Source organism: Oncorhynchus gorbuscha, linkage group LG05, assembly GCF_021184085.1.
Source record: "Oncorhynchus gorbuscha isolate QuinsamMale2020 ecotype Even-year linkage group LG05, OgorEven_v1.0, whole genome shotgun sequence".
NCBI lineage: Eukaryota > Metazoa > Chordata > Actinopteri > Salmoniformes > Salmonidae > Oncorhynchus > Oncorhynchus gorbuscha.
In genome coordinates this window covers 60,533,415-60,555,590 of record NC_060177.1, presented here as the reverse complement: position 1 = coordinate 60,555,590, position 22,176 = coordinate 60,533,415, and the positions used below count along the sequence as shown (strand labels likewise).

Sequence of the window (22,176 nt, the reverse complement as noted above, 5' to 3'; positions counted from 1 at the left end):
GTCCCATCCTTCAGCTACCCTCAACCCCTCCCATATATCTCTAAATACCATCCAGTCCCATCCTTCAGCTACCCTCAACCCCTCCCATATATCTCTAAACGCCATCCAGTCCCATCCTTCAGCTACCCTCAACCCCTCCCATATATCTCTAAACGCCATCCAGTCCCATCCTTCAGCTACCCTCAACCCCTCCCATATATCTCTAAACACCATCCAGTCCCATCCTTCAGCTACCCTCAACCCCTCCCATATATCTCTAAACACCATCCAGTCCCATCCTTCAGCTACCCTCAACCCCTCCCATATATGTCTAAACACCATCCAGTCCCATCCTTCAGCTACCCTCAACCCCTCCCACATATCTCTAAATACCATCCAGTCCCATCCTTCAGCTACCCTCAACCCCTCCCATATATCTCTAAACACCATCCAGTCCCATCCTTCAGCTCCCCTCAACCCCTCCCATATATCTCTAAACACCATCCAGTCCCATCCTTCAGCTACCCTCAACCACTCCCATATATCTCTAAACGCCATCCAGTCCCATCCTTCAGCTATCCTCAACCCCTCCCATATATCTCTAAACACCATCCAGTCCCATCCTTCAGCTACCCTCAACCCCTCCCATATATCTCTAAACACCATCCAATTTCATTTTCTAGCTGTCATCTATTTTTCTACTGTCCTGTGATGTTTCAAAAAAGTTCTGAACCTTTCTATTCTCATTACGGCTGTCCCCGATTTTTTTTAAAAGTTGGTTGACTGGTCTTCTGACCAATCGATTGCTCGACATTTTTTATGTGTATTTTTCCAATTATAGACACCCTATGTGTTTTAATAAAATCAGCTGTATGCATTGAGCGTGTCTGCTACTTTAATCTTACTATTTGATGCCTCGAGGGCGCCAAAGATCTAGATCAACTGAATAAAAATACATTTAAAAAACGTAACCTGGCCTGCACTATTCTCCTCCCGCTCCTGCTGGCTTTCGCAGATTCTGCCATTACTCTCATGAAGTTGCGACAATAGGCTACAGGAGGAGACGGCAACCTTTCTCATGTGGAATGCCAGTTCTGGTTTTCATATGCACATTTTTGTTGAACAGTTTAATTTAATTTATAATAAAGTCTTCATATGTGAAAATCCTTGTCATGTGGTTAATCAACATTCTATCCAGATCTAAATGAAAATCACACAAACCTAAAAAGTGACTTATATTGCCAACTATGTAAGAATATCCTACATAAAGCCAAGAAATGAAAACATTGCCGTCTGCAGGTAGAACATATCCTGATCAAAATAAATATCCTAAAAATCACATTTGCTACCCATGGCCTGTCTGCAATGAACTTGATACATTGTAACTATCAACGATTAACTTGGGTCTGGCCAGAAGCTTGTTCCCTAGCAACATTGTATAATATATTCTGGGCCCTCAGTTTCCTGTGCCAGTGAGCTCGGGACAAACACAGCTGTAGGTTATTTGCCCAAGGGATATGAAGCAGTGCTTGACTTGAGCACCTGAACTGAGTACAGCAACTCAAATTGTAAAATGCTTGAGCTCCTGTTCCTCTTATAGTATATTAACTCCAACGTATTGTGGAGCTCCTGCACCTAAATAAAACAGGACCAGCACCCAAAATGAGTACCGGAACCTATTTCAGTCCAGGTCAAGCATTGATAAGAGGCCTATTTTATGACGTTTCCACTGTATCAGAGCATGATATTTTTCCCTTTCACAATGAAGGGATATCAAATGGGAGAGAGCTAGAAAGTTTTTTCAAATACATTGAAGTATTGGAATTCTAAAATGGATGTAAAAACAGACTTTGTTTGCTTGCTTTTTGAGGTGAAGAAAACATAACTTTGAGAAGCTCCACAGGTTATTAGTGGTGTGGCATTAACCCAATCAGAAATATTATCAGATCACCTAATGTCAGCGGTGGAAAAAGTATCCAGTTGTCGTACTTGAGCAAAAGTAAAGATACCTTAATAGAAAATGACTCTATTAAAAGTAAAGATACCTTAATAGAAAATGACTCTAGTAAAAGTAAAGATACCTTAATAGAAAATGACTCTATTAAAAGTAAAAGTCACCCAGTCTAAAAGTATTTGGTTTCAAATATACTTAAATATCAAAAGTAAATGTAATTGTTAAAAAATACCTTAAGTATCAAAACTAAAACTAAAAGTATAAATAATTCCACATTCCTTATATAAAGCTAACCAGACAGCATTGTTTTCTTTTATTTTTTATTAGCGAAAAAGCAAGGGGCACCGTCCAACATTTACAAGTGAAAATCAGGAGCAGTAGGGATGACCAGGAATGTTCTCTTGATAAGTGTGTAAATAAGGACATTTTCCTGTCGAGCTAATCATTTAAAATGTAATGAGTACTTTTGGGTGTCAGAAAAAATGTATGGAGTAAATAGCACATTATTTTCTTTCGGAATGTAGTGAAGTAAAAGTTGGCAATAATATAAATAGTAAAGTTAACTACAGATACCCCCAAAAACGACTTAAATAGTAGTTTTGGTTATTTGTTTACTTAAATTTACATGCCTACATTTGAGTGCATGCCAGGTAGCCTATAGGCCTACTTCTATGCATAATCAGGCCAGGTAGCCTATAGGCCTACTTCTATGCATAATCAGGCCATGTAGCCTATAGGCCTACTTCTATGCATAATCAGGCCAGGTAGCCTATAGGCCTACTTCTATGTATAATCAGGCCATGTAGCCTATAGGCCTACTTCTATGCATAATCAGGCCAGGTAGCCTATAGGCCTACTTCTATGTATAATCATGCCAGGTGGCCTATAGGCCTACTTCTATGTATAATCAGGCCATGTAGCCTTTAGGCCTACTTCTATGCATAATCAGGCCAGGTAGCCTATAGGCCTACTTCTATGTATAATCAGGCCAGGTAGCCTATAGGCCTACTTCTATGTATAATCAGGCCAGGTAGCCTATAGGCCTACTTCTATGTATAATCAGGCCAGGTAGCCTATAGGCCTACTTCTATGCATAATCAAGCCAGGTAGCCTATAGGCCTACTTCTATGTATAATCAGGCCAGGTAGCCTATAGGCCTACTTCTATGTATAATCAGGCCAGGTAGCCTATAGGCCTACTTCTATGCATAATCAGGCCAGGTAGCCTATAGGCCTACTTCTATGCATAATCAGGCCAGGTAGAGGTTGTGGGGGTGGTGTGGGGGCTGTGCTTTGGCAAAGTGGGTGGGGTTATATCCTTCCTGTTTGGCCCTGTCCGGGGGTGTCCTCGGATGGGGCCACAGTGTCTCCTGACCCCTCCTGTCTCAGCCTCCAGTATCTATGCTGCAGTAGTTTATGTGTCGGGGGGCTAGGGTTAGTTTGTTATATCTGGAGTACTACTTCTGTCCTATTCGGTGTCCTGTGTGAATCTAAGTTTGCGTTCTCTAATTCTCTCCTTCTCTCTTTCTTTCTCTCTCTCGGAGGACCTGAGCCCTAGGACCATGCCCCAGGATTACCTGACATGATGACTCCTTGCTGTCCCCAGTCCACCTGGCCGTGCTGCTGCTCCAGTTTCAACTGTTCTGCCTTATTATTATTCGACCATGCTGGTCATTTATGAACATTTGAACATCTTGGCCATGTTCTGTTATAATCTCCACCCGGCACAGCCAGAAGAGGACTGGCCACCCCACATAGCCTGGTTCCTCTCTAGGTTTCTTCCTAGGTTTTGGCCTTTCTAGGGAGTTTTTCCTAGCCACCGTGCTTCTACACCTGCATTGCTTGCTGTTTGGGGTTTTAGGCTGGGTTTCTGTACAGCACTTTGAGATATCAGCTGATGTACGAAGGGCTATATATATATACATTTGATTTGATTTGATTTGAGGTAGCCTATAGGCCTACTTCTATGTATAATCAGGCCAGGTAGCCTTTAGGCCTACTTCTATGCATAATCAGGCCAGGTAGCCTATAGGCCTACTTCTTTGTGTGCACGTCCTTACTCAACATTGACAGGAGCACTCCAAACAAAAGACAATGACTACATTGACATTACTCGAAAATGGAATTCAGTCAAACGTATTTCTCACAAGTGTAGCATAGGTTGTGCACTCTGCGAATAATGTGTCCACTCAGACAATGAGAACAGGAACACTGGAATAATAATATTGAATGCATTAAAATTAAATTATCATTAACCAAAGTAAAAAACATTGTATATTAGAAATTGTATGAATTAACAGTAAATGTACTACTGGTGATATATGTAATGGGGAATTGATATACACTAACAATCAAATGCAAACAATTCACACATCGAAGTTATAAAATAATGAATGTGCACAAATTGGTGGGAGAGAGCATTCTGCAGAGAGAAGTGCATTGTGCATCTTGGTGCATGGTCAATCTGACGTCTGCATTGACCATGCAGCACTTCATATGGCCTCAGCAGAAGTCAGGGCATTCATACTTCTTGCGCTTCCAGCTGTTGTCCTTGACAAATAAAGTGGAATTTAGTATTTTCTGGTGGATTCAAATAAAATTGCAAACATTGCTTGTTTTAAAACAATACGGTTCAAGTCCAGCTTCTGGCAGGGCCACTCAAGGACATTCAGAGACTTGTCCTGAAGCCACACCTGTGTTGTCTTGGCTGTGTGCTTAGGGTCGTTTTCCTGTTGCTTTGCGTTCTCTATGCTTTGCTCTGTTCATCTTTCCCTCGATCCTGACTTGTCTCCCAGTCCCTGCCGCTGAGAAACCTCCCCACAGTATGATGCTGCTGCTACCACCATGCCTCACCGTAGGGATGGTGCCAGGTTTCCTCCAAACATGACGCTTGGCATTCTGGCCAAAGAGTTCAATGTTGGTTTCATCAGACAAGAGAATCTTGTTTCTCATGATCTGAGAGTCCTTTAGGTGCCTTTTGGAAAACTCCAAGCGGGCTGTCATGTGCCTTTTACTGAGGAGTGGCTTCCGTCTGGCCACTCTACCATAAAGGCTTGATTGGTGGAGTGCTGCAAAGATGGTTGTCTTTCTGGGAGGTTCTCCCATCTCCACAGAGGAACTCTGGAGCTCTGTCAGAGTGACTATTGGGTCCTTGGCCACCACCCTGACCAAAGCACTTCTCCCCTGATTGTTCAGTTTGGCCAGGTCGGGCCAGCACTAGTAAGAGTGTTCCAAACATTTTTTATTTTATTTATTTTTTTACCTTTATTTAACCAGGCAAGTCAGTTAAGAACATATTCTTATTTTCAATGATGGCCTGGGAACAGTGGGTTAACTGCCTGTTCAGGGGCAGAACGACAGATTTGTACCTTGTCAGCTCAGGGGTTTGAACTCGCAACCTTCCGGTTACTAGTCCAACGCTCTAACCACTAGGATATGCTGCCGCCCCGCACATCTTCCCTTTAAGAATGATGGAGGCCACTGTGTTCTTGGAGACCTTCAATGCTGCAGACATTTTTTGGTACCCTTCCCCAGATCTGTGCCTCGATACAATCCTGTCGCAGAGCTCTACGGACAATTCCTTCAACCTCACATTTGGTTTTTGCTCTGACATGCACTGTCAACTGTGAGACCTTATATAGGCAGTTGTGTGCTTTTCAAAATCATGTCCAATCAATTGAATTTATTTAATTCCACTCAAGTTGTAGAAATACCTCAAGGATGATCAATGGAGACAGGATGCACCAGAGCTCAATTTCAAGTTTCATAGCAAAGGGTCTGAATACCTATGTAAATGAGGCACTTCTGTTTTATTTGTATACATTTGCAATAATTTCTTCAAACCTATTTTAACTTTGTCATTATGGGGTATTGCGTATGGATTGATGAGTGGGGAAAAAACATTGAATCGATTTTAGAATAAGGCGTAACACAACAAAATGTGGAAAAAGGGAAGGGGTCTGAATACTTTCCGAATGCACTGTATGTTTTTTTAAATTTATTTTTTATTTCACCTTTATTTAACCAGGTAGGCAAGTTGAGAACAAGTTCTCATTTACAATTGCGACCTGGCCAAGATAAAGCAAAGCAGTTCGACACATACAACGACACAGAGTTACACATGGAGTAAAACAAACATACAGTCAATAATACAGTATAAACAAGTCTACATACGATGTGAGCAAATGAGGTGAGATATGGGAGGTAAAGGCAAAAAAAGGCCATGGTGGCAAAGTAAATACAATATAGCAAGTAAAACACTGGAAAGGTAGATTTACAATGGAAGAATGTGCAAAGTAGAAATAAAAATTAATGGGGTGCAAAGGAGCAAAATAAATAAATAAATTAAATACAGTAGGGAAAGAGGTAGTTGTTTGGGCTAAATTATAGGTGGGCTATTTACAGGTGCAGTAATCTGTGAGCTGCTCTGACAGTTGGTGCTTAAAGCTAGTGAGGGAGATAAGTTTTTCCAGTTTCAGAGATTTTTGTAGTTCGTTCCAGTCATTGGCAGCAGAGAACTGGAAGGAGAGGCGGCCAAAGAAAGAATTGGTTTTGGGGGTGACTAGAGAGATATACCTGCTGGAGCGTGTGCTACAGGTGGGAGATGCTATGGTGACCAGCGAGCTGAGATAAGGGGGGACTTTACCTAGCAGGGTCTTGTAGATGACATGGAGCCAGTGGGTTTGGCGACGAGTATGAAGCGAGGGCCAGCCAACGAGAGCGTACAGGTCGCAATGGTGGGTAGTATATGAGGCTTTGGTGACAAAACGGATTGCACTGTGATAGACTGCATCCAATTTGTTGAGTAGGGTATTGGAGGCTATTTTGTAAATGACATCACCAAAGTCGTGGATTGGTAGGGTGGTCAGTTTTACAAAAGGGTATGTTTGGCAGCATGAGTGAAGGATGCTTTGTTGTGAAATAGGAAGCCAATTCTAGATTTAACTTTGGATTGGAGATGTTTGATATGGGTCTGGAAGGAGAGTTTACAGTCTAACCAGACACCTAAGTATTTCTAGTTGTCCACGTATTCTAAGTCAGAGCCGTCCAGAGTAGTGATGTTGGACAGGCGGGTAGGTGCAGGTAGCGATCGGTTGAAGAGCATGCATTTAGTTTTACTTGTATTTAAGAGCAATTGGAGGCCACGGAAGGAGAGTTGTATGGCATTGAAGCTTGCCTGGAGGGTTGTTAACACAGTGTCCAAAGAAGGGCCAGAAGTATACAGAATGGTGTCGTCTGCGTAGAGGTGGATCAGAGACTCACCAGCAGCAAGAGCGACCTCATTGATGTATACAGAGAAGAGAGTCGGTCCAAGAATTGAACCCTGTGGCACCCCCATAGAGACTGCCAGAGGTCCGGACAGCAGACCCTCCGATTTGACACACTGAACTCTATCAGAGAAGTAGTTGGTGAACCAGGCGAGGCAATCATTTGAGACACCAAGGCTGTCGAGTCTGCCGATGAGGATGTGGTGATTGACAGAGTCGAAAGCCTTGGCCAGATCAATGAATACGGCTGCACAGTAATATTTCTTATCGATGGCGGTTAAGATATCGTTTAGGACCTTGAGCGTGGCTGAGGTGCACCCATGACCAGCTCTGAAACCAGATTGCATAGCAGAGAAGGTATGGTGAGATTCGAAATGGTCGGTAATCTGTTTGTTTACTTGGCTTTCGAAGACCTTAGAAATGCATGGTAGGATAGATATCGGTCTGTAGCAGTTTGGGTCAAGAGTGTCCCCCCCTTTGAAGAGGGGGATGACCGCAGCTGCTTTCCAATCTTTGGGAATCGAAAGAGAGGTTGAACAGGCTAGTAATAGGGGTGGCAACAATTTCGGCAGATAATTTTAGAAAGAAAGGGTCCAGATTGTCTAGCCCGGCTGATTTGTAGGGGTCCAGATTTTGCAGCTCTTTCTGAACATCAGCTGAACGGATTTGGGAGAAGGAGAAATGGGGAAGGCTTGGGCGAGTTGCTGTGGGGGGTGCAGTGCTGTTGACCGGGGTAGGAGTAGCCAGGTTGAAAGCATGGCCAGCCGTAGAAAAATGCTTATTGAAATTCTCAATTATGGTGGATTTATCAGTGGTGACAGTGTTTCCTATCTTCAGTGCAGTGGGCAGCTGGGAGGAGGTGTTATTATTCTCCATGGACTTTACAGTGTCCCAGAACTTTTTTGAGTTAGTGTTGCAGGAAGCACATTTCTGCTTGAAAAAGCTAGCCTTGGCTTTTCTAACTGCCTGTGTATAATGGTTTCTAGCTTCCCTGAACAGCTGCATATCACGGGGGCTGTTCGATGCTAATGCAGAACGCCATAGGATGTTTTTGTGTTGGTTAAGCAGTCAGGTCTGGGGAGAACCAAGGGCTATATCTGTTCCTGGTTCTAAATTTCTTGAATGGGGCATGTTTATTTAAGATGGTTAGGAAGGCATTTAAAAAAAATATCCAGGCATCCTCTACTGACGGGATGAGATCAATATCCTTCCAGGATACCCCGGCCAGGTCGATTAGAAAGGCCTGCTCGCTGAAGTGTTTCAGGGAGCGTTTTACAGTGATGAGTGGAGGTTGACCCCTTACCGCTGACCCCTTTATGGATGCAGGCAATGAGGCAGTGATCGCTGAGATCTTGGTTGAAGACAGCAGAGGTGTATTTAGAGGGCAAGTTGGTTAGGATGATATCTATGAGGGTGCCCATGTTTACGGCTTTGGGGTGGTACCTGGTAGGTTCATTGATAATTTGTGTGAGATTGAGGGCATCAAGTTTAGATTGTAGGATGGCTGGGGTGTTAACCATGTTCCAGTTTAGGTTGCCTAGCAGCACGAGCTCTGAAGATAGATGGGGGGGCAATCAGTTCACATATGGTGTCCAGAGCACAGCTGGGGGCAGAGGGTGGTCTATAGCAGGCGGCAACGGTGAGGGACTTGTTTTTAGAGAGGTGGATTTTTAAAAGTAGAAGTTCAAATTGTTTGGGTACAGACCTGGATAGTAGGACAGAACTCTGCAGGCTATCTTTGCAGTAGATTGCAACACCACCCCCTTTGGCAGTTCTATCTTGTCTGAAAATGTTGTAGTTTGGAATTATAATTTCAGAATTTTTGGTGGTCTTCTTAAGCCAGGATTCTGACACAGCTAGAACATCCGGATTGGCAGAGTGTGCTAAAGCAGTGAATAGAACAAACTTAGGGAGGAGGCTTCTAATGTTAACATGCATGAAATCAAGGCTATTACAGTTACAGAAGTCGTCAAAAGAGAGCTCCTGGGGAATAGGAGTGGAGCTAGGCACTGCAGGGCCTGGATTCACCTCTACATCGCCATAGGAACAGAGGAGGAGTAGAATAAGGGTGCGGTTAAAAGCAATAAGAATTGGTCGTCTGGAACATCTGGAACAGAGAGTAAAAGGAGGTTTCTGGGGGTGATAAAATAGCATCAAGGTATAATGTACAGACAAAGGTATGGTAGGATGTGAATACAGTGGAGGCAAACCTAGGTATTGAGTGATGAAGAGAGAGATATTGTCTCTAGAAACATCATTGAAACCAGGAGATGTCATTGCATGTGTGGGTGGTGGAACTAATAGGTTGGATAAGGTATAGTGAGCAGGACTAGAGGCTCTACAGTGAAATAAGCCAATAAACACTAACCAGAACAGCAATGGACAAGGCATATTGACATTAAGGAGAGGCATGCTTAGTCGAGTGATCAAAAGGGTCCAGTGAGTGGAGAGGTTGGTTGGGGGTCACGGCGATTTAGACAGCAAGCCAGGCCATCGGTAGCAAGCTAGCATAGGATGGAGGTCTGTTATTATTATATTGTTATAGCCACCCACCTCTTGCGTTCCGTCAGTAAATTAGTGGGGTTCCGTGTGGTAGAGGGGATCCAGGTATGAATGTCCAGAGTTAGCGGTGGAATTCCAGGGACATGGAGAGAAAAATTGGTCCGGTATGTTCCGAGCCGCGCCGTACAAAACTGCCGATAGATTTTCGAGCTAAAGGATAGCGGATGACCACAAACCGTGGTTAGCTGAATACTAACGATTTGCCAGTAAATAAGCTGATTAGCTTCTGAACTAGCTTCTGATTAGCTTCTGAACTAGCTTCTGGCTAGCTCCTGGCTAGCTTCTGGCTAGTTTCTGGTTAGCTTCTTGGAGTTTCTGGCTAGCTTCTTGGAGGATTACAGATTTGAGGTAAATAATACTTTTTTATAAATATAAATTGGTGAGATGGGTTGCAGGAGAGTGTTTTGAAGATGGGTTTATGGAACATTTTTTAATTTATGTGAAAAAAGTTGTAAATATATATATATACGGGACACGACAAGATGAGGGCAAAAGACGTCTGAACTGCTATGCCATCTTGGAAGATTTTTGGTTAAAGTACTTAGCTTCTTCTTTCAAAAATATTGTTTGGTGAATCATGGATGACTCCGAATTAATAAATCCCCAGGGGGTAAGAGTGAACTCTAGTAACCTCCTGAAGGTGACTAACATGAATTTGTTCCTCCTTTTAGGGACAAAAGGTTGCCCATCATGGACTTCAACCCATGTTATTACTGGAATAATAGTACAGTAAATTCTTATATGGAGCACTTTTGGATCATACCAGAGCCATATATTTATTTGTAAATAGGTGATACCATCTACTCTAATGTCGCCATGATTATCCCTCTCTTCTTCTCTGCTGGGATGACCTACAATTTCACCACTGACTAGCTAGAGGAACAATTGAGAGTAGAGCCTTGTTGGACCCAAGCCCCAGTCACAGCTCCTGTGTGACATCTTAATCCTGTCTGGTGCTATTAGCTTCAGAGTGAGGGAGGAGGTGCTGGTAGATTTGTGTTACTGAGGAGACCATGGGGCTCTGAGGTACACACCCAACCCCAATGTGCCCTATGCAAGAGGAGATCTGCTGTTATTTTAGTATCACTTGGATATTTAGGATATTAATAGGATGGATTAATGGGACGGAATAATGCTTGAGTTACTCGTTTACGGTAAAAAAAAAAGTAAAAATCACCAGGAATTCAGCTAAAAATGTGTTTAATTTAGCTGTTCAAGCTGTTCAAGTATTCCCATGAATAAAAAACTAGACTTGATTGTGTCTCAATATAATCAAGGTATGAAATTATTATTATCATATACAATCTCTTTGTTAATTATGTTCCAGCCCCCCGCCATCCACTCACAAAAATTGGCACAAAAAAAATTGGCACACAGTTGAATCTAGTTGCCCAACCCTGCCTTAAAGCATGAGGCAGGGCAGAACCTTCAACAGTTAAGAAGTTGCGCCACATTTACTGTGACTTTTTCCCTGGCGCGTTGTGTCTGTGGAACATTCTTTTTCCTGTACTGCTGCTGGAGAGATGATATTGCTTTCCATTGTGGTTGAGATCTTAATAATAGAGCTGTATGCATTGTTTGTTACGGGCCCTCTCTAACTTCAGACATGCCGTGGGAATTCTGCTGTGAATTGAAGTTAGGTTGTCTACACTGCAGCTTTGTTCCAGGATTTTAGGCTCTTTCAATATACTGAAAAGGAAATGCTGAAAATACACGTGACCATAGTCCAGTTTGGGTTTTGGTATTTGGTCTTTTATTCAATTAAAAGATTTTTATTCAATTAAATTATTTTTTATTTTCACAAACAAAAAAGATGATTGACACAGGAAATATACAAAAATATAAAGAGAATTATGAAGTGCCTCGATGCCACATATACAACAGGAAAGTATTTTACAAGAACAAAATCAACCGTTAGGAAACACTAACATCAATAATTAGAAAGTATCTTAAACAAAACAACCAAATGCTTTGAAACCCTTAGACTTCCATCACCTCAAACGTTTAACTCATGACTTCTCACATACCTCCTGCCACATCACAGAAATCCACAGCAATCTTTCCACTGAAAGGCCTTTTTCTGTACCAGCCACTGTAATACCTATGGTTCAAACCATCAGTATTATAAAGTTGCTGTTGCACCTGTAACATTTACAGTAGACCTCATTACTCAGAACATCTTGACCCTTAAGCCTCCAAAACAGAGCCTCTTCACTTTCTCTCACTTTCTTCTGTCCATATTCTTTAGTGTATAAAACACACCTTTGTCAATTTTCAAAACCTACATTTTTTTCATTACAAAAGTAGCTCAGGATGTAAATTAAAAGTAGAAAATGCTAATTTTCTATGAAATAAAGGAGAGAAAAAAATGGAGGTAAGAGATCTGAATTCATAATACAAGGTTGAATATTTACCAGGTTCCATAATCCATATATATAAAATAGACTAAAAAACTGATGTGAGCGAGATCAGGAAATTCTTAATACAAATAAGAATTTATATTATCTTCCTACAACACCTGACAGCTGTGAATAAATCTAAGCCACCCATTTCTATCCTGTATATAACAACAGTGTGCTGGAGAGAGTAACATGTTTGGATTTTTATGGTCGTGTTTACCAGTCTGCCAAACAACCTGGATATCAGGGGCTAGAGCCATGTCTTAAAATAGAAAGGTTCCTCAGGTTTTCCCAGCTCTGCTCTCCCTCCTTCTCTCTGGCTCCAACTTTGGCATTTCCAACTGGCAGGTTGACTTGTAGTTATGGCAGCGACAACAAGCATCTCCTTCACCAGAGGCTATCTATAACAGAAACCTTGACTCTCTGCCTGCTGTTGAAGGTGCCTCAGACTCAATTTCTGATTTGTTGTAGAAAATGGCAAGGATAATGTGATATTTTCATTTAAAAGCTAGAATCCTTAGTTGCGACATCCATTTTTAGACCTTTTAATTAATGATATATACACCCATTGATTCTTGAAGAATATAACTTAGAAATGCCTCTTGTACTTAGTTCAACTGTCATACCCCATCAGAACCCTAAATACAAGCTTGTTTTACTCCAATGTAAACGTAAACACTGTAAAGCCTCAAAACATGGTGTAAACTAGTCAGTCTTTGCATCCATGCATGGTCTATGACTTTGTGGTTACATTTCTCCAGGCCCATCCCTCAGCTTTTTACCAAAACACAGTGACCACTTTGTTATTGTTTCACTTAAGGATTCTAGCTTTAAAATGCCCCAGTGTCTATCAGACTAAAAAGGCACATTCTAGAGTTTGAGGTCACTAAATGAAGATGTGGTTTGGTGTCTGTCAAAGCAAGACGCAAAGCCGCAGAGATGAGTTTGTCGTCACTGGGCATCTTTTGAGAGACGACAATGATGTGCATGTGACACCCGGTTGTAGATCTAATGCAAGAGTCGTGTTTGAGAGTCTGATGAGGATGTGTCAAACACATTACTTCCAACTAGGGTGAATCTGTCTTTGTATCAAAATCTTTGGTCCAATCTTTTCGCCCCCCCCCCCTTTTCAGAATACCCACAATGTTAAAATAAGTGCAATCAAGTTATTAGACTGCTTTGCACGCATCTGTGTGGATTCACATGTCAGCTTTTCAGCATGAATATGTCCATTTCTATAATTAAATCTTTACAGTCAAATAAGGTGTGTAACGTGGTACCGTCAACCCCCAGAGTCATGCTCAACTATCAGAGATGTTCCTGGAGAGAAGAGGCAGCAGACTGGCAGCGCTCTGCCTCACAAGACAAATTAACATGAAGGACAACTCATTAAAGGCCTTTGTGATTCGATGTACTCCCCCCTACAATATTCCTTATACAGTATGCAATACTACCACCCTCTGTGTGTCAGTCTATCAGTCTTCCTGTGTGTCCACCTGTCTGTCAGCCTCTGTGTGTATCCAATCCACAACAGTAGGAATGGCCAGGCAGGTCAGGTCTGAGATCAGGTTTAGAGGTCCTCAGCATAGATGATGCAGGGGCTGCTGTCCTCCCTGGACTTCAGCTGGACGGTGGAGACAAACCACCGTTGGGAACCCGTAGCGTTGTAGTTGAGTGTGGTGCGGTAAGTGTTCTTGGCATGTTTGGGGTACACAATGGTGGTGCTTTGGTAGTGCAGGGGCCTCTGACGGGGCTCTAGGTACACCTGGGACTTGTAGCGCCGCCAGGTGCAGTTCTGCACGGCCACCACCATCTCGCTGTAGGAAGTCACCGTGGGAACGGGAGCGCAGTACACCTGGTCCCGGTAGTGCCTGTCTGAGTCGTACTTCACTTCAGAGTTACACCTGGAGAGTATAACCAAAAACATGGGATTAAGTGTTGAAGTACCAAAGTACTTTGACAAGTAATACATTAAGTAATAGATTCGATAGGAAATAGTATAGAAGCTGATCACTAGATGGCGCTGTTAAGAGGTGACTACTGAGTAGGGTAGAGAAAAGCTGCCTTCAAAATCCTGCTGCATCAACCTGTACATTAAAAAGGCAATTACAAAAGTCCATTAAAACTACAGTAAATGTGTGTTTAATACCAAGTCATTATTTGTGTGGTTTGGTGAAGGGTCACTCACTTGATCTCTGTTTCAGGTTTGGGGTTGACCTCGATGCTCTCACCAAAGAACACAGGGTACATGCGTGTCCTCGGGTCCGTCCCCGTTGAGTTCAGGAGAAGGTACGGCAGCTAGGGGAAGATTTAGGTATGAGGTTAGGTAGGCCATTTTTATAAATCCATCACATTACCCCCTGTTTATGTGTCAAAATGAACCTACTGGTGGTGAGGGAAGTGTCTTTGACATGTTGAAGAGGGAAGTAAGTTGGCAGAATCCATTCTTCAGGCAAGAGTGGGTGTCAACAGAGTGTCCTGGGAGATCCCACTACTGATACACTACTAGTGCTCTCTACCTAATATAGAAAACAGTTTATTTAGCTGGCAAAGATACAGGCTCTCAATACACCGAGAATAGGACCTCCCACATGAGGAGTTCTGTGCCATCTCCCCCAGCATTCACACAACACAGCGACAATAGCTGAGCAAAGCCTGGCTAGAAAGAGTAGGTGGTGTCTACACAACAAGTAGCAAAAAGAATAGTACACCACTTCCCTTTCTCATTCAGATAATTACATAGAGGGACAAGGCGATATGAAGTGTTACAGTCGCTGTAAATCTTTTTTTTCCCACTGAGCCCCCACAGCAGCCTAGTGGTATGCTTCAGAAGGGACTAACAAAGCCAGTCAGCCAGCCGGCCTGTCTGCATGTTGTGTAACTGAGTGGGTTAGCTGAGAGAGTCACACCGCCTCTGTGCCTCCTGGACCTGGGCACGGTCACTGCTCAAGCCATCAGAACCGCTCTGCTCCCCTTCACTAAATCACCCCACAGTGAGCCTCCAGTCTAGCCAACATGGTGGTCCAAGACAGGAGAGGCTACTGTCTGTCTGCACTATACAACAACCTCTGTCCCAGAGGACACATACATGAAGTTAATTTGATTTCAATCGACTCTAAAATGGATGGAGTCTTGTAGTCAGTGTTGTCAACCTTAGGGCACTGTATGCATCTCAGAGTTTCTCACATACAGTACAGCAGAACACAGTATGGGATATGACAACCTGGTTAGACTATGTAATCAGAGGGTCAAATATCTCTGCTCCAGGATTGGATCACTTGTTACACCTATCAGAGAGACCCTGCAAGAAGGCCACTGCATAGGGACTCTGCTGTCCTGTCCCACCATCTGCCTAGAGACCAAAGTCAGAAGCACAAAGTCATACACTGTAGCTACCGCTTCTGGAATCAGTTAGCAAATTCTAAATCCTTTGCCAACTATGTTCAGTGCTGCTGTCTGAGCCAAGAGGCAAGCATGATGTCCAGTCAACATGCCATTCAGACAATACACGTTAAGTTGAGAGTTTAAGATGTCAAACTGATGCTTTTAAGTGTAATTATGGTACCTCTCCAAAACACAAACTTCCTGAATTCTCTCTCTCGTTACAAAAGTTTAGATCGAACATTAACGTAACAACTTTGCTCTGATGCACGTCTCTCCAACCTCACCCCTCCCCAACAGCTCGGAACAAGCCAAAGGCACAGCAGAGATGCCGCCCAAGTGAGCTGTGTGCTGCACAGTGATGTCTTACCCAAACCTCCAAATCAGCACCCAACAAAACCTCACTCAGGGCTGTACTGTACCCCCACTTAACCTCTGCTGTAATCAATAACCATGCTGTTAATCCCTGTAAATTGATTCATTCCCACTGTGTGCTGCTGGCACAGTGTGGCAACATCTCATTAAAAGAGTGTGATTGGCCTGTCTATTGTTCTCTGGCTGGAGCAGCATCCTGGCTGTTTATCCAGGGGAATGCATTTTGTTGGCCGCTTTTGAAAGTATAAACATACTTGTGAATGTAGGTGGGCTCCAGGCTAGGGTCCCCTCCATCTACTGTACCCAGGCAGCAACAGCACACATACGGAACTCATTCCCCGGAAGCACAACTCTACCTACCCAGTCAATGTGGTGTCCAGCCAAGCACAGGCTACATACAGTACAATAGACACTCAATGTGCAACTCTCAACCAATCGAGGTAGATCACGAGAACCTGGAGTCAGGAAAAACTCTGCCCATCATCATCATAACACAGTAAACTGCTGACTGAGTAGATGTCGTCAAGTTCCAGCATCACTATGAATATCAACTCTAAAGCTGGAGCTGGAACGTAATGACACGGGTCTCCTTTCTGGCCTACACTCTAATCCAGTGATAGTTATAGCCCTGATTTAGCTCCTTGACTGGGCTGGAACTAATCTACACCCCCCCCCCCCCAAAAAAAAAACATGTTAGCTCAAGTACCAAAGTGGTTATACAGAGACAGGGAGATGGAAAGTAATCATATTGAGCTATAACCATCTAATAACCAGAATGTAATGTCTGGGTTTTACTGTGAAATGGAGTAATGTCTTCACAAGGGGATCCAGTTGTCAGCACTGAGCTACAGTAGTCAATCCCTCTGTTGAAAACCTGCTAAATGTCAAGTTCAGTGTCTAGTAGTGACCACAAAATAACTACATTTCAACGCAGTTTATGCATCCATAGTATACATTTAGCAACAAACAGTGTGTGTGTGTTAGGGTTGTCACGATACCAGTATTGTGATACTCAGACGTATCGTGACAAGGAAACAAAGCATGAAGTGGACTAAATTTGGAAACAAGCAGCCTGACATTGTCACCCAAAATCACATGTTTAGTGAGTTCGATCCCCGGGACCACCCATACGTAGAATGTATGCACATATGACTGTAAGTCGCTTTGGATAAAAGCGTCTGCTAAATGGCATATATATATTGTCCAAGCTATAGCACACAACAGTTTAGATACAGCAGCTACAACGAGTTTAGTCTGCCTTGTGTTTTCCTTTTTGCCATGGAAAATCAGGTATAGCAGTATCGCGATACTGGTATCGTGACAACCCTAGTGTGTGTGTGTGTGCGCACGCGCATATTCATATGTGTTTAAATTAAAATACAGAGGTAATGAAACGCTTATGCAACAGCTCTTGCAAGCATGTGTGTCTCAAAAACAGAACTTTGGGATTGTTCTTAGGTCACATACAAAAACCACCACAAGATTAGAACTGCGGAAAAACTCTTTATGCAAGTGCATGAATGTCTGCCACTGCCAAGCATGCACGTACTGTATGTAAGCTCAAACTCACAGAAAAATGCTTTGAAAGCCTTTACTAATGGAATGGGTTGATTTTTTTTCCACACACACAATCCCATGAAAGGTATTGGAACCAAAAGCAGATTCAGCCCCTATCAAAGCTGCTTTTATGAGGAGAAACCACAAAGCAGGGGAGCTCCACCAATCCCCACATCCAGGGGATTAGAACCATATCTCCTTTCAGGCCTCAACAAACCAGTGTCACGCAACTCCAGTCTACTGTATTGTACTGCATGTGGTGTAGGCTGCACATCAAAATGCCATCTAGACCTGTATGAACATGTTCCTTTGACAGTTAAATTAGGAGTTAATAGAATCGACCTTTGTTCCTCAATGGGATTACTACTTTTCACTCAAATCGTAGCAAAAGATTGATAAAAAAGTTATTCTTCTTAACCAACATTACACAAATTGCATTTCTTGATCAAATACACTGAACAAAAATATAAAAACGCAACATGTAAAGTGTTTCATGTTTCAAGAGCTGAAATAAAATATCCCAGAAATGTTCCATATGCACAAAAAGCTTCTCAAAATTGTGTGCACAAATTGGTTTACATCCCTGTTTGTGAGTATTTCTCCTTTACCAAGATAATCCATCCACCTGACAGGTGTGGCATATCAAGAAGCATGATCATTACACAGGTGCACCTTGCACTGGGAACAATAAAAGGCCTCTCTAAAAAGTGCAGTTTTGTCACAGATGTCTGAAGTATTAAGGGAGTGTGCAATTGGCATGCTGTGAGTGCAGGAATTTCCACCAGAACTGTTGCCAGAGAATTGAATGTTCATTTCCCTACCATAAGCCGCCTCAAACTTTGTTTTTAGATAGTTTAACAGTACGTCCAACTGGCCTCACAACAGCAGACCACGTGTAACCATGCTAACAAAGGACGAACACATCCTACTTCTTCACCTGTGGGATCGTCTGAGACCAGCCACCCAGACAGCTGATGAAACTGTGGGTTTGCACAACCAAAGAATGTCTGCACAAATGATCAGAAACGGTCTCAGGGAAGCTTATCTGCGTGCTCGTCGTCCTCACCAGGGTCTTGACCTGACTGCAGTTCAGCAACATAACCGACTTCAATGGGCAAATACTTACCGTTGATAGCCACTGGCATGCTGGAGCGGTGTGCTCTTCATGGATGAATCCTGGTTTCAACTGTACCGGGCAGATGGCAGATCATGTGTATGGCATTGTGTGGGCGAGCGGTTTGCTCATGTCATCGTCGTGAACAGATTGCCCCATGGTGGCGGTGGGGTTATGGTATGGGCAGGCATTGGCAACAGACAATGAACACAATTGCATTTTATCAATGGCAATTTGAATGCAGAGAGAGATACCGTGATGAGATCCTGAGGCCCACTGTCTTACCAATCATCTGCCGCCATCACCTCATGTTTCAGCATGATAATACACGGCCCCATGTTGTAAGGATCTCTACACACTCACCAGACATGTCACCCATTGAGCAGGTTTGGGATGCTCTGGATCTGTGTACAACAGCGTGTTCCAGTTCCCACCAATATCCAGCAACTTAGCACAGCCATGGAAGAGGAGTGGGACAACATTCCACAGGCCACAATCAACAGCCTAATAAAGTCTATATGAAGGAGATGTGTCACGCTGCATGAGGAAAATTGTGGTCACACCCGATACTGACTGGTTTTCTGATTGACGCTTTTATTTTGAAGGTATGTGACCAACAGATTCATATCGGTCTTCCCAGTCATGTGAAACCCATAGATTAGGGCCTAATGCATTTATTTATTTCAATTGACTGATGTCCTTCTATTAACTGTAACTCAGTCAATCTTTGAAATTGTTGCATGTTGCATTTACATTTTTGTTCAGTATCATAACAAATAACTTGTGTGCCCTTTCCCAAGTGTGAGGCACTAGACACACTAGAGCTATTTATTGGGGATTTCATGCCAAAGCATATGCCTATATGGGATGTCTAGTTTCCAAGCTGGCATTGGCTGCTGTGAGAAAGTACAGCCAGGTTAAAAGGTATTTATACTGTTTGAGTAGAAGCAGTGTGGTCGACTAGAGGTGATTGACCTGAGAGTTGTCAGTAATGGTGACCACAACAGACACAAGGAGCTAATCACAATCGTACGGTTTTGTCCCCTACCCATTGCTACCACCACACATACTCACACATTGACCTAGAGTTTTTAAAATGTTCTTTACATTCTGATCTGATGATTATTTCTTACTGTTGTTGCATTGTCGAGAAGGAACCTGCAAGTAAGCATTTTGTTGGACGGTGTATCCAATGTCTATCCCGTACATACAACTGGAAACTTCTGTTTGTTTCTATGGGTTACGTCAGCCGTGGGTTGCCATTGACTTGCAAAGTATTCCATCATGAATGGGACAGACAGGGATGGTTGACATCCTCTGTGACTCTTGTAACATTCCTCCTCGACTCTATATGGTTAAATATTCGCTCAAGAGACAAGAACATATCAATACAATTGATATTTCTGAGATGTTTATATTTTTCTTGGAAAGTATACAGGTTGATGCTTATCCCTTTTATGAAACATTAACAGGATGTTTTGAACACTGCTTCTCTTTTCTTCAGTGGAAAGTTAATTATTACAGATGACAAAATCCCTGCAAACAATGGCATCCGTTTTTACAGATTAAACACATTACTACAGAGAAACTTAGTTCATTTCTGGTTATTTTTCACCCAGTCCTTTAAAAAACACATTTGTTTCCTACATGTGTGATCTGAGGGAATGCCTATCAATATCAATTATCTGTAACAACGTGTTTAGAATAGTTTTATTCATAGTTCAATGAATATTCCAGTGAAGCCATGTCAATCCATTTAAACTATTTGATTTCTAAAGATTATGCTTCACCAGAAAATGTCTAGGCCCATGTGTTGCACCAGTGAAATCCCTGCAGTAAAAGGACTACCATATGTTTATGAGTAGGTAGGCAATATGCTAGTTCATGTTTCTGTCCAAAACAAAACATTAATAGACATACGTACACGACGGTTACAGCAACTGACACATGGTTTAACAATAGTAATCAGAGGCTAGATAGGTGTATTTCTCTCTTGTCTTGATCATAGACATTCAGGGAGTTTATCTGCTTTTTATGGTGAATTGTGCACAATGCGCAGAGCCAACAGCACTTGTAAGCTATCAAAATAAATGATCAACTGTTTCTTACCAGTTTGCCTTTGCTCTCCTTTTTATAGTATCCATGGTTCTCGACTGGCGTTGAACAACCCCCGGAGCGCGACTCGAGCAGACCTGGAGACAGCGAATAGAAGGGCGGACTTGGACTCGGAGGGAGTCCCGAATCCGGACTGTCAAGCAGTCCCTCCCGATTCTTTCCTTTCAGACTATCATCCATAGCTTGTAAATGTAGGTGTCCCACCATTTCTGGGAGAGCTCAAAACAAAAACCAGGCGAAGGCACTCAATGCGATATTGGGTCAACCAATTTTCTAGAAAGACTGCAACCGAAAATGCGCACAAATCCCTTCATTCGGAGACGGGGAATCCCTGGTAAAAGTATTCGTTTAAAGCAGATTTCTGAAAAAGAACAAATTGCAAAAGAATTTCTGAATATTGCCATTCCATTATATAACCATTAACTTTCATTTGCCACGTACTTATCTTGTCTTTTTGTGCCAGTATTAGGCCTATCATTCACAGACCTTTGATTTGTTATCCTCAGGTAACGGATTTCTCCACCAGGCCGTCGGTAAACAGTATTTTCGTCAAAACAAATACTCTCAAATACGTTTGACAAGCGATAAACTCAAATTTAAACTCCAAAAACTCCGTCACAACTAATCAGCAACTCTATAGTGTCGCTCTATAGTCCGTAATCGACCCAAAGAGAAATTAAATTCTTTATTTTTTTAATCGCTCACAAGTAACGCCGCAGTCTATCTGGTAGTAATCTGTCCGTTTAGAGCTCTGCGCTGAACTGAATAGCCGGATCTCGGAGAGGTCCCTCTTAATGAGCCTGACAGCATTTTTGCACCTGGAGCAAATCCAGCCCTGGTGATCTGGATCAGTTCCAGACACCGCCGACAGGGAGAGCACGTACGTCCTTACTGCTCCTCCTAGGCTGGTTGGGGCTGTCTGATTGATACCGACTACACTATTATAGCATACTGTACCATAATACTGTCATAACCTAGTAACTCAGGGAAAGTGGGATTATTGTGAGGGTAGCTATACAATAAAGAAAGCATGTCGTGAATAGCATATGAGCTACAATAAGCAGTGCAATTTACTACAACAATAATTGATCAACTGTGTTAATTTCATGCCTTTAAAATGTATAATGCACTATCACTCTAAACTATCGTGACCATATCATGTATGTATACATTGAGTTGTTTGTTTGGCTGTTGTTGTTATATTCTACCTTTCTGTGCATTGTCTCTGTTCTCTATTACCGTGGAACAAATATCCAGAACGCCATTCAACTCTGGCAAGTCCCCTAGAGCCAGACTAAATGAGGTGAATGTGTATCATTCAATGGAAATACCTGTCCACTCTTCTCACAGGATAGAAGCAGCACGACGAGACTGGACTCTGTAACCCTGTAGACTGGTGAAGGAGGAGATGAAGACACAACATGAAGGTATTCAGTGGAGTAATTACTGTATTTGCAGGTTGACATGACCAAAA

General features: G+C 42.6%; 1 protein-coding gene across 2 annotated transcripts; it reads right to left on the bottom strand.

The window, feature by feature from the left end:
• Positions 1-11,491: 11,491 nt before the first annotated feature.
• Positions 11,492-21,491, bottom strand: LOC124036231 (refilin-A-like). 2 transcript variants are annotated; one of them, XM_046350519.1, is made up of 4 exons: positions 21,189-21,491; positions 20,697-21,063; positions 14,349-14,458; positions 11,492-14,064 (listed from the first exon to the last, which is right to left on the bottom strand). In XM_046350519.1, exons 2-4 carry the CDS (start codon positions 20,907-20,909, stop codon positions 13,731-13,733), a joined length of 657 nt encoding a protein of 218 aa, XP_046206475.1. In that variant the 5' UTR covers positions 20,910-21,063; positions 21,189-21,491; the 3' UTR covers positions 11,492-13,730. The 2 variants fall into 2 exon arrangements, with proteins under 2 accessions (XP_046206475.1, XP_046206477.1); XM_046350521.1 differs by having other exon boundaries at positions 20,697-21,491.
• Between the last annotated feature and the right edge of the window lie 685 nt (positions 21,492-22,176).